Genomic DNA, 13,242 nt, shown 5'->3' on the forward strand with positions numbered 1-13,242 from the left:
TCTGGAGCCAGTAGGTGGCGCATGATCGTACAAGAGGATCCTTGAAACTTCCAATTTGCAGCTCTCTGTTGTCCGTGGCGGCCATATTGAAGCCGGGCACTGCTCATTTTACGGCTATTGCACTCGGTTTTCTGCTGCCATAGCTACGCGCGTATCACGTTTCCGCCCTTCACAAAGATGACCGCGCAGTGCTCCGTCGCGCTATCGACGCAAGGGAGACGGAACAATTTTCCCGAGAGTGGCCAATGAGAGAGGCGTTCTAGTGCGTGCGTCGTGACGTCACTGCGGCGGTAACGGAAAAAATAAACAAACAAGAAAGTGAGAGCGGGGCCTCCGTGCTACCGGCCTGCAGAGAGGAGAGACCGCGTTACCGGGGCCGAGGCCTCCTATATGGGCCACCTCCTCTGCAAGCAGCGCAGCGGCCATACACCGGGCAGCGGGAAGCGGTGGAAGAAGCGCGGGGATTGCTTCCTGCGCGGGCCCTGCCTGCTCTGCTTCATCGTGCACAATAACAACAACCACAGCAAGCAGCGGGACCCGCCGCCGCCTCCTCCTCCTCCCCAGATACCCGCCGCCCAGCACCGCGCCCCCCGCCTGCTGCTGCTGCTGTGCCCGGGAGAGCTGCGCGCCTGGGAGGAGCAGCGCCTCCTGTGCACCGTCACCTCGCCCCGCGGGGGTAACCCGGCAGCTCCCGACATGGTGTGCAAACGCAAGGGCGGCGGGCAGCAGCCGCCTCGGACCCCGCCGTGCAAGCAGCCGCGCTGCGGACCGGCCGCCGGGGAGCCGTCGTGCTGCTCCCCTCCTGCCTCCGTCTCGCCGCCCTGCACCCCGGCTCCGCCTTCCCCTCCGGAGCTCTGCTGCTGTGCGGAGGCGGAGCCGCGACCCCAGGAGGCGGCAGGGGAGGGCGCAGAGGCATGCGAGCCCATCAACCAGCTGCCCCCATCCCTGCTGCTCAAGGTGAGCACGGGGGTGTCACAGGCGGAGATAACTTCTGCTGGGTCACATGGGGGGGGCTGGGTGGAGGTAGGGGGGCTGGGTCACATGGGGGGCTGGGTGGAGGTAGGGGGGCTGGGTCACATGGGGGGCTGGGTCACATGGGGGGCTGGGTGGAGGTAGGGGGCTGGGTCACATGGGGGGCTGGGTGGAGGTAGGGGGGCTGGGTCACATGGGGGGCTGAGTGGAGGTAGCCTTTGCGATTTTTCTTGACATCCGTGTGGGTGTGCTGACCCCATCCCGTGCTTTGCTTTTCCAACCAGTGAAATGTTCAGATAACTTTAGTTGCTTTTTTTGCTCTCCCTAAACAACCCCCCCCCAACAACAATTCATTTTTTTTAAATGAACACTTAATACCAGTAATAATAGGTGACTGCATATCCCACACATTTAACCCCACTTTGCGCCACAAGGTGACTTTGTCTAAGGCCTCGGCTAGGGTGGCGCTGAGTGGTCGTGTGCGCTCGCTCACGCTGGTCGCTATGAAACACATTGAGGTAATGTGTGTGGCCAGCGTGAGATAGCGCATGCGCCGGTTCGGCACCTAGCTGCTTGCAGAGCAAGCAAATTTTAATTTGTTGTCCGCAAGTGCATCACGTGAGTGGTTTGCCTAATGAGGACGAACCAGCTCCGTGATGTCATGGCCGCGCCCCCGAATCGCCCCCCTCCGCGCGCGCGCACCTTGCCGGCCACAAATCTCCCGGCCAAGCAGGGAGTGCGACGTCACCGTGCATGAGTGCCAGTGCTCTCTATCCCTGCCTGGCTGCAGTCTAAGGCCCATGCCATAGTGCCTTCGGCCATGCGGGTGCTTTCCCTGGCCATGGTCAACGGGCCGTTGGGGGTGTTCCTAGTGGCGTCACGGAGCTGCTCACGTGACCTGCGTGTCGCGCCAAGAAATTAGTTTCAAATGATTTCTTGCGCAGTGCGCGTCCCCTCCTGCCTTCGCCCGCACGGTCTATGGGCGCGATCACTGTTAAGGCAATCTGATCGCGCCCCGTGTGGACGCCTCCGCGCGGTCTCCCACACCATGGACTCAGCCTAAGAGTCTTGTTTGCATTCCCCAAACATCACAATATAGTAGCGTCAGCGGCACTACTTGTAGTTAATGGATTTATTGCAATGATTTGCCAGAAGTATGTGAAATAATAATTTGCCTGCTTTCAGTGCACTTTGCCTGATTATTTAGGATGGTGTGCTTTATATTAATTACCCACTGAAAACACCACTCACTTCCTATGATAGCCCTAATAGTAAATGTGCCGCACAATATTTTCTAGCTTTGCTTGGTCCAATGCTGTTATAACAGGACTGTCACAACACACTTGTGGTTCTTGAGCAAGGAAACACAGATCTTTCGTTCTGCCATCCCATTTTAAAAATGCAAGATGTACAAATTGCCTTGTTGGACTCTTTCCATAATCTTCACATTTCTTTGAGTAATTATATGATCTGAATTCAGATCATAAATTGAAAATGCGATGCAGAGAAGGCAATAAACGCTGTAACAATGTTTAATTCAAAGTCACCAGAAGTACCTTACAGCGCAAAGTGGGGTTAAATATGTGTGGGATATGCAGTCACCTCTTATTACTGGTATTATGTGTTATTTTTTTTAAATTATTATTATGGACCAAACAATGACTGCACCTTCAATAGGACCACGTTTCAATAAAATTATGATAACTGTTTAGCAGCTTCTGATTGGGATTACAGAGTTACACTTTTTTTAGTTTTTGAATATCTTTTGATACGTATGTGTAAGACTTTACACTGTAAACCTGGATTTCATGACAGAAGCAGCGAGTTTCTTTTGTTTTATACTTCTCTGGCCACCGTCAAAAAAGTTAGAGACATATATTAACTAATGCATGTTTTAATAAAAGAAAAGTCCAGACATAAAGTGAATGCTTGCACACCTAGAAAAATATCAATGATACAATTACCGGTGCTCCCGTGGTTGAACAAAAGCGTGTTTCCAGTCCTAGATCAGTAGCAGAAGGAACACAGGGCACAACGGATTTTTGAATTCTAAACTCATTTATTTGAGCCAACACAACGTTTCGACCTCAGATCTTTATCAAGTGTTCCTTCTGCTGCTTAATAAAAGAAAATCACATACTAAATCTTTATTTTTACATTTGAAACACTATAGTGGTGTGTGTATGACTTGTTTTTTTATTTTTTGCAGATTTTTTCTAATTTATCTTTGAATGAACGCTGCCTTTCTGCATCTCTTGTCTGCAAATACTGGTGTGACCTCTGTTTAGATTTTCAATTTTGGAAGCAGTTGGATCTCAGCGGTCGTCAGCAGGTACTGAAAGTCCAAATAAATTCCTAACGTTAAACTGAATGTTTCAGGTCACGTGGAATTGAGAGAGGAACGATTAGGAATAATCCAGTTTCACTCGTAACCTATTCATGTTAGGGCGTGTCGTAAAGGAGGTTTATTTTAAACCGATATTTATAATGGGTACATTGCTGCCTGACAATAGGAATTATCTTTGTAGGGTAGAACAATCCATTCGTTGTCGGTGCTGCGATGTTTAAACCAGAAACAGTAGAATGTATCCCTGATTAAAGTACTTAATTCTCATATATAACAGTTGTGATCATATGGAGTGCTGATATATGGGATCCGTGTGACGTGTAGATAAATGACATATATTGGATATCCTTCCCTTTAAATTAATAATTACATTTTCATAAATCGCCCCAGAGTCAACATATGTGCATCGATTTAGTAACAGTTCAAATGAAGAAATTGTATTCGGTGGGTAAGGGGAGTTTATTACGTTCTGTCCCGCTGGGACCAGATGGAACTAACACCCTGTAACCCCTCATAATAATTCTTCAAATTATGTACAGGGATATCCAAAGTGAAAAATAATGTCCTGACACTAGGAATTGCCTGTTAGTTTGTACACCACTTGAGATGCGTGAGATTCCAGGCAAATACTTCATTGTGTTTATGCAGTTGATTAACACGTGGTAACAGTAAACAGAAGGATTTTGTTTATAAAGTCAAGTCTTATTTCAATTGCAGGCTAAGGCCCCACTGCAGGCGCCTGCAGCGTGCACAGCACTTCACCGAGATCTGCGGTCTGTAAAGCCTCGCTCAGACAGGCTGCTACGTTGGCTCCGCCGCGCGCTCCTGCAGCCCAGCGATCTCTGCTCAAACTGCAGGAGTTGGGTTGCGGCATTTGGGGGCGTAACGAAAAAGGCACGCAGCTGGTTCGCCTTTATTGGCTGAACCAGCTCACATCACCCGACTGTAGCCCCAAATTTCAATTCGGGTTGTGGCGGCAAAATGTCGCAGCGTTAACGCTGCACTTTGCCGCCGGTGGAGTTTTCAGTTTGAAAACTCCCACCGAATTTGCAACAGGCGCGCGCACGTCGCAACGCGGCTTGACTGAGCGAGGCCTGAGGAGCTTTTTTTAGGTGTGTGGCCGTGGCCAAAACAGGTCAGGGGGCGGGGCCATGCCACGGACATGAAAGGATAAACAAAAGCTAAATAAAGAAAAACTAAAAGTACATGACACACAGCTCTGACACAAATAAATTGTGAAAATACATCTGCTATACAACAGGGGAAAGGGATTCAGACATAAATTGGCTGGCTGAGAGTATCCATTTGCTACAGTCATGCAACGGTCACATCCTTTTGCAAGTAACTCTTGGGCGACATTACAATCAAATATATCTTTCTGCAGTATTGGAATCACAACATTACAAACACATGGGTTCATTTAATTGAGTACAAGGTTAACGTCACTTTAAGAAACAATTATTACAAATGGTGGTTAAGGTAAAATTGATCTTAGTGTTGTAAAGAGACGCACGTCTCTGGCTCCCTGGCGCACCATGTGACGCGTCACCGTACAGGAACACAATCCTGTTGTAGCCCCTGCTGGCTGACGTGTCGCAGGGAGCCAGGAAGCGAGGAGGCACCTGCTAGGGAGAAGGTATGGGGCTGGTGGGCGGAGCGCACGCAGTCGCGCGTGCCGCCGACTGCAGCGGGGACCTAGCCCAAACCAGTGTTTTTCAACTGGTGTTCCCCGGGCATCCCTAACTGGTTCTGTGCAATTTTCAGGTAATTTGAAAATTGTTCCAAATACAGATGAATTTACAATGTGCTTGATCTCAGTCGCGGTATTAGAGTGTTTTGGGGTTCCTTACAATGTATCTGGTATCAGAAGTGCCATTAGGGAGGGTAGGGGTTCCACAGAATGACACTATAATTCTAGTGTTCCTTAACCAATAAAGGTTGTTAAACACTGGTCTAACCAAAAATTCTAATTGTCTGGTATTTAATCCCATAGGAAAATTGAGAATGAGGTTTAATTGTAGCAAAACTGTTCTAGTTCGTTAACTCCTTTGTGGCTGCTGTGGATAATGAAAGTTAAAGGCCTAGCACCACTAACATAGTTATATTAAAATGAAAGTACACAAGATGAGGGTATGAATATATTTCTGTGCAGTCTTAAAATGCGAACAGGCCATTAATGGTCAAAGCACCTGCAAAACGTCAAAGCTGCTTGTAAATGCCCTTTATTTCTTATTGTTGCTATTTATGGGTAGAGGCTATGGGATGGAGCACCTAGCGCGCGTGCACCAGTTTCAGCCGAGATCTGTGGCCTGTGGTTGCACGTCCAGAGAAGATCAGGAGATCGTGGCGATGGCACGCGGCTGGTTCGCCCTCATTGGCTGAACCGCTGCCGTGACGTAGCCAGCACTTGGCTGCCACGGCAAAAGACAAATTTCTTGTCTTTTGGCAAAGGTGGTTGCGCAACGCGCTTTCTGCAGGCGCGTGCAGCAGTTAGTACGAGGCCAGAGCAACACATGAAAGTGGTGTTTAATAATTATGTGATGCAGCTGAAGTATGGTAGAGGGGAAATATGTGACGTGTGTGTGTGTGTGTATATTAAAAAAAAATTAATGGGTGCAGCGGATTCAGTATTTAATCCCTTTATTGTATGAAGCAAAGTATTTTTTGAGCCCCTTAAAGCAACAACCACCCTTGATTTGTACTCCTTTTCTTTAATTGGAGTGGGGGCATCCAGAGTTAAACCGCGCTATTGTTCACTCCAGGATCTCCTGGGTTTTGAGATAGATGTTTTGTTCCTGTTTTTTTTAAATGGGATTTAATAGCTGTACAATAGGAAGCTGCAGCCAATGATGTTGCGGATTCCTATTGGCCCATGATTTGACAGAAATATTTCCCCTGGAGGGATATTTAAACCCGGTAAATTAACTGATAAATATCTCTGGAACCAAGGGATTCTAGAAGCTTAAAATTATGGGCCCCAGGTCCAGGGGAACCACCGATTCCTATCATGTTTAAAAAATGTTTTAATGTACAGGTTTTGTAAGTTAGGATTGTGTGTGTACATTGCCAATACTGTGCACAATTATATTTAGTCTAAATGTATCAATTTGTAATATGTGATGGTAAATGTTGTTCTGGCTGATTCTGAAATGTGTTTTTTTGTTTTTTGTTTTGTTCTTTCAGGTCACGGATTGTGTGCTAAAAAAAATAGCCTCTAGATGCCAGAACATCACGGAAATCAACATTTCAGACTGTCGCGATGTGTCTGATACAGGAGTGTGCATGGTGGCATTGAGGTGTCCAGGACTGCTGAAGTACACTGCGTACAGGTGTAAGCAGTTATCTGACACATCACTCATGGCTCTTGCTACTCAGTGTTCATCATTGCAGAAAGTCCATGTAGGAAATCAGGACCGGCTCACAGATGAAGGGCTCAAACAGGTAGATATGAGTTACTTATGTGTAAATGGTGTGTGTACTAGATTAGTGTACACAAGTAAAGTAATAAGGGTTGATAGTACTGTTTCTTTTCATTATGCCTATGAAGGTTGATGGGCGTAAAGGAGTAGTTTGGTTCTTAATAGCAGTGAAGAGGATTATGAAGCCAATTGTCTAAATTTTTCCAGACTACGCTAGAATTTATTTTTATAGTAGCACTACAGAATTGCACCATCAACGGGTGTATTTACAGTTGTGTGAAAAAGAAAGTACACCTTCTTTGAGTTCTATGGTTTTACATATCAGGACATAATAACAATTATCTGTTCCTTAGCAGGTCTTAAAATTAGGTAAATACAACTCAGATGAACAAGAACACATGACATATTACACCGTGTCATGATTTATTTAACAAAAATAAAGCCAAAATGGAGAAGCTGTGTGGAGAAGTCTGGCTGCTCTATGGAAGCTGACCATCCATGAGGGATGAGTGGGGGCTGGTCTGGAAGCTCCATGACTTTCACATGCTAAAGCTTCAAGGAATGCTGCTCCTGGTGATCTTCGCTCTTTCTCCCTCCCCTGCCTCTTAAATGAGTGCGGGAGAGTGGGGCTAGTGGTGTTCGCGGAGAAGAAAAAGGGGCCTCAGTGTGGTTTTAGTTCATTGTAAAATACATTTTGTTTCAAAATGTTTAATTTGTAAAATTTAAATATAAACCTATATGCTTTTTTTACATTTAGTAAAAATTAAATGCATTATTATAACAATTGTATTTCACAATAAACAATGTGGAACAGTTTCTGATTACTTTAGATTTGTTTGTTTTCTGTTGGGTGTTTATCAAGATAAATATCTTTATCGTGGGATGTTTAGTTATCGCCCAACTTAACCCATTATTAACTGTGTCCACTGTTCTATATTTTTGATTCAAACTGCTTTATTTTTTACATTAACAGGTTTTGATAATTGTAGATAATTCTCTAGGTATTCAGATGTTGCTCTATTAAGGTGCTTCTTCATTCTTGTGTACAGTTGGGGACCAAGTGCAGGCAATTGAAGGACATACATTTTGGCCAGTGCTACAAGATCTCCGATGAAGGGATGATTATTATAGCGAAGGGAAGTCCAAAACTGCAAAGAATTTACATGCAAGAAAACAAATTAGTAAGTAGTTTTCCTGATTTCACAGATGTCTTATGTTTTTTCATCTACATAACTTTTCATTTGTAAAAATGTTGTTTTAAAAACATTTAAAGATAATACTTTTCATGAAATTGTATTGTTCTGGAAATCGGTCATTGATTTATTTGTTGTCTTAATCTCCTGACTGCCCACAAAATAGTATCTCTCAAAGCAGAGGGTCCTTATTAGCTGATGGAGATGAAGTTTTGCACGATCCTGAATTTAATATCCATGAATCATTGTAAAAATGAATTGCTGAAATCCGGGTATTATGTCTCTGACAGTTAGGACCCTGCTGTAGCAGCATCTCTCTAGTGCAGGGGTGGCCAACTCCAGTCATCGAACCACCAACGGGTCCGGTTTTAAGTAGATCCCTGCTTCAGCACAGGTGGTTTTGTCAATGACAAAGCCACTGATTGCATAGAGATCCTTAAAACCTGACCTGTTGGTTGCTCTTGATGACTGGTGTTGGTCCACTTCTGGTCTTGTAAGTTGTGCTATATTGATTTCTACCAATAGTCAACCTACTGTATGTGCAAACTTTTGAAGACCAGGAGATGGTAATTTCCATTTTCCTCAAGTGTCATGAGATTATTTACCCAGAGCATAAGCCCTAAGGTGACGTAGGTTAGATAAACAATAAATGTATTGTAGCTTCATTTAATTGGTTTCTAATAATAAAACCATTGTTTTATCAATAATACATTGAGCCATATAAAATCTGTGCAGTTATTATTATTATTTTTGTAACTGTATCAATGCATATTGTGTTCTTTATTTTTTTTGTTTAGCACCTCACAGCTTTTAATGGAGCAAAATCTTTTAAAAGGCCTTGCTTTGTCAGGATAGTCAGAAATAAACCCATAACGTGTAATGATGTAATTGGGTGATCAAGAGAGTTTGCACAGTTGTGGATTTGTTTAATTGTGTTACTTTTTCTCTCATTACTTAATGAAAAGATGACATCTCATGTCACTTTAGATTGTGTCCATGGCATTTGCTCCCCATCATTTTAGCTCTGATTGTGGCCCAACTGAACCTTTCATGGTCAGCCACAGTCTATCCAGCGATAGGCTTTTATTTGGGGCGTGCAATTTGCTCTGTGTCCCAAGATTCGGCAGTTGCTGTGCATGTTGTGCTGCAGTGCATACTTCCTGTATGGGGAACATAGGTCACAGGCCTTGGGTTAGCAGGAGCAGATATTGGTGGGCTACATGAGAAGCTGTAGTGGAGACTGTAGAAGCCCTACAACTAACCTGGAGAATGAGAGCTGCTTCTATTCTGTCGGATATGCAAGGCAATGCTACCTTCTGCAGGCAGTGGACAGAAGGATGACCCCAATAATTAGCACCACACTGAAGGTCAGAGCAGCTTTCCTGTGGAAATTGTTGAAATTCTTCCTCTGAGGTTAACAAGAAATTGTAGTTCACATCTGCAAGAAGGCATTTATTTGAAGCCCCTTTCAGCAGGAATAGTTTACTTAAGTATTTCTTGTTAGGGGATTCGTTTGACCTTTTTTCATGGTGGTAATTTATAAAATGCTTCAATTGGAATTGTATTCCATGTTATTTGATAGCAGTATGTATGCCGTTAATATAGACACTTATCCCTTATACATGTTCTGCGGTGCCGTTTATCATGTCAACTTTGAATTATTCCACTTTTTGTCAGGTACAGGCATACTTCGATATACAGAATTTTGCTTTAACAGAATTTATAAATTAAGGAAGAAATTCAACATACAGAACATTACTTTTCACATTGACAGAATTTGAAATCTCTAAACTAAACATTGGGGGGGTGGCGGGAAGGAGTTGTACAATGCTTGGTCTGTCGTTTGTCCTAGAACAGTTGATACTGAGCTGTCGTCCCCATGTTCACTTCATTTTGACAAATTGTAATATTTTATTATACAATTGTCGATTTCCTACTAAATGTGTTTTTAAAAAAAAATGTTTTTAAAAAGATATGTGAGAATTTATTTATTAACATTGTGCAACTTCGATTCACACACATACACACATACACACACATTAGTCTCAGCGTTAGTGGTGCGAAAATATTATTTTCACAGTCTTTCCCCTCCGATCGTCCGGCTCCACGCTCACTGCGTGCGCGAGCATGCCCCTAGTATAGGACAGCTGGCTATCCACAGCCAACTATAAGTGCCGCGCGCACTATATTGCGTGCCTTAAGTTTGATTTTGTTGTGTCTTGGGGCTTTTTTTTATACACGTACGAACTCCTCTCCAGTTATATGATGAAAGTCAATGGGAAATGGGGTTCGGTATACAAAATTTCTCTTTATGGTTAACTTTTCAGGAACGTATCTGTTCCATATATCGAGGGATTCCTGTACTGTATTTGACACATTTGTCATCTTAACTTCAGAATCCCTCTAGATCATTGTCATACTAATCCTTTATTAAAATAAATTATCTATTTTAAATTAGTAATAATTTTTTTATATATTTTAAAATGAATGTATCCGGTTAGATACAATGAACAAATGGAATATTCTGTTGACCTTCTCATACTACTGTATTTAAGAATTGTAATTTTTTAGATTTCCATGGTACTTCATATTTTGCATTTATATTGGATGTTATGTTGTTGGTTTCCTTTTAATATTTCTCCCTTAGGTGGCAGTGTAGTATTGGCTTGCGCTTGTTTCTCTTTATTATATGAGAATCCTCATGCAAACATAAGTATGGGTTTCTTTAACCACTTCACTCCTCAAGTCTGTTTAATCCTCTATACAGCAGTGCAATGCTAAGGTTTATATACCTTAGGGATACAAACTTCCTTAAACTTCAAACATTATTTGCAATAGACCAAACGTGTAGTTTGTCAGCTCAATCTCATTCATTTGTGTATAAAGAAAAGAAGTATATGAATAATTGGTAAATTACTTCTTGCATCAGTGCGATAATAAAATAGCTAAGCTTTTGTTGAATTTTATTTATTTTATTTTTTTGCAGCGATGTTCGAGCAACCATGTCGATCTGTGTTAGACTTGAACATAAGAGATTTACCATAATTCAACCTTATTTGTTTGTAATCTGATAACAGAATGGCAGCAGGGAAGCAAATGGGATTTGTGTGATATCCAAAGAATGACTTTTCCAGGTGACAAAAGACTGCACTCACAGAGGTGGTGAAAGCAAGAGAGATTGTATTTAATGTGAACTTGGATAAATGCGACGCAGTTGTTAGTATGTGTGTTTTTTAATACATTTTGATGTGTATTAGCAATTGGTCAAAAGTGGAATAAAGAACAATGTTAAGAAGCAAGCAGACTTGTTGCAGTCCTGTTTAGCTGGGGACTGTGCAATTTAACAACGTACTGGGGCTGCCAGCGATGAAATAAAATGACTTCTGGTAGTTCGCAGTGGAAACCCAGAGGTTTAAGTATTCCACTTTATGCATTTCCCAATGGATATTAGTCATTATACTTCAAACACTTATGTGGCCATATTGCGTTTCTACATGAGGAGTTTTCAAAATGAAAGCTAAAGCATAAAAAAAAAAAAATAGAAAAAAAGAACACCAGGTGGGATTGCACCTTTTTGATTTGCATGACTATTCAGGGAACTGTGTCAATCGGTGCTAGCTTTAGGTATTTTCATCTTGAGTTCCACCTGTCACGGGAGACCAGGTCAATTACATCAGGGATCAATACACTACCCAGAACTGCAGAGTTGAATAAAAGTGAATGTATTGGAAAAAAGATTCCACAAACCTCCAGTACATAAGACCTCCAATGCATGGAGCACAGTCACATCTGTTGTGGTGGTTTTCCCATCTCTCCTGGAACAGGAGGAGCGGTCCACGGACCCGACGCCCTTATAGAAGCTTGAAGGGTGAGAAGCCGGTTGATTGCTGCGGCATTTACCTGTATGTGAACAGTAGGTACTGCTGGTGCGCTTCCCAGTCTCCCTCTTCAGCTTCCACAAATACCCACAGCATTTGTTTCGGGCTGCCATTGAACTGCTCGCACAGTCCATTGGCTTGAAGATGGTAGGGGACCATGCGGAGCGCGGTCACCGCACACGCAGCCCAGAGACTTTGGAGCTGCTCACTCATGAACTGTGCTCCCTGGTCAGTTGGGATCTCACTAGGGAAACCTACCCTACTAAAAATGATCAGCGGTCGGAGGTGTTTAATCCTCACATTTGTGGGATCAAGAGCGACCGTGGCGACCTCGGGTGTTGCTCCAGCTTGGATAAGGGGGTTGGTGGCTTGGGTCTTTGTGGCCGGCATCGGGAACACATTTACAGGGGCTGAGTATCTGAGCTGACTATCCAGGGGATGGCCCAGACTGCTGGGGTACGTTCCCTGGCCCCTGCAACATTGGGGAGTGGGGACTGTTGAACTTCATGTGCCTTGTCTGGTTTCCCCCTGTTACATGGCACTGCGCTGCTCTCAGCTAGTCATAGTTTTATATTCCCTACCGTCGCTTCCCTCCAAACTCCTCTGCAACACGCTTGGATGATTGGATATTTAAAGGGTCCACTTCGGCTCTCCTAGTATTCCACAAGTCTCTGGGGCCAAAGCCGGGTTCCTACTGATATATCCCTCGGTCTCCATCCACCAACATGGAGGACGGAGGTAAGAGCAATCCCAGAACAGATTGTCTTCGGGGTCCAAACAGCGAGCAAAGGCTTGCCTACATTGGACCAATACTGAGCGAGTGGAGGTTACTGGACTTTCAGGACTGCCTCTGGGGTGGGCTTAAGTCTAGCAGTGCATTTGAACGGACCAATGGGAATCGCGATTTTCAGTGCACAGTCCTGGCAACGGTTCCCCCGGGCCGTTGCAATATCCCACGATGGGATAGGCGAGTCGGTGTCGGGGCCAAAGAATGCCCTCCCCTATCAAAGTATAATGCACTACTTGGATCCAACTTTTAATACATACTTGTGGTTGCGGTAGCTTGGACCCCGTCATCCCTTCCCTCCACCCCCAACCCCCCTTCTATACCATGTTTATTGCGTTACTCAGATCCTTACTGAAATGCCTTAGGAGTGTCTGCTACAATGACCACCTCTTGCCTGGGCCCAATGTGGTGTTGCCACGTGACGAAAGAGGGCATCCCTACTGAGCGCACACAAAGTAATTAGTGCCAGGCGCTGATGACATTGTCAACCCTATTGCCCATTTGTTCAGTCCTCTCCCTCCATGGTACTGTTGAGGGAAAGAGGTAAAAGACAAAGTGGATATAGAAAGGGTGTAAACGTTTAGGGATGGGCAGTTACGGTCTTAAAAAAAACTTCGGCGCAACATTATTGCCATAACACTCCAAG

The 13,242-nt window shown here is 44.0% G+C and overlaps 1 protein-coding gene across 3 annotated transcripts in view; it reads left to right on the forward strand.

Annotated features, from left to right (window-relative positions):
• Positions 1-215: 215 nt before the first annotated feature.
• The window catches only part of FBXL17 (F-box and leucine rich repeat protein 17), a 659,342-nt gene continuing 646,315 nt past the window's right edge, over positions 216-13,242 (forward strand). Inside the window, exons 1-4 of one of the 3 annotated variants that reach the window (XM_075602073.1) lie at positions 216-957; positions 3,182-3,304; positions 6,503-6,760; positions 7,788-7,919. In XM_075602073.1, coding sequence (XP_075458188.1) covers positions 391-957; positions 3,182-3,304; positions 6,503-6,760; positions 7,788-7,919 — 1,080 coding nt within the window. In that variant the 5' untranslated portion in view covers positions 216-390. The remainder of the gene's footprint in view (positions 958-3,181; positions 3,305-6,502; positions 6,761-7,787; positions 7,920-13,242) is intronic. The other 2 variants (XM_075602064.1, XM_075602079.1) reach the window with 2 other exon arrangements.

The sequence above is a fragment of the Ascaphus truei genome, chromosome 1 (genome assembly GCF_040206685.1).
Source record: "Ascaphus truei isolate aAscTru1 chromosome 1, aAscTru1.hap1, whole genome shotgun sequence".
Lineage (NCBI taxonomy): Eukaryota > Metazoa > Chordata > Amphibia > Anura > Ascaphidae > Ascaphus > Ascaphus truei.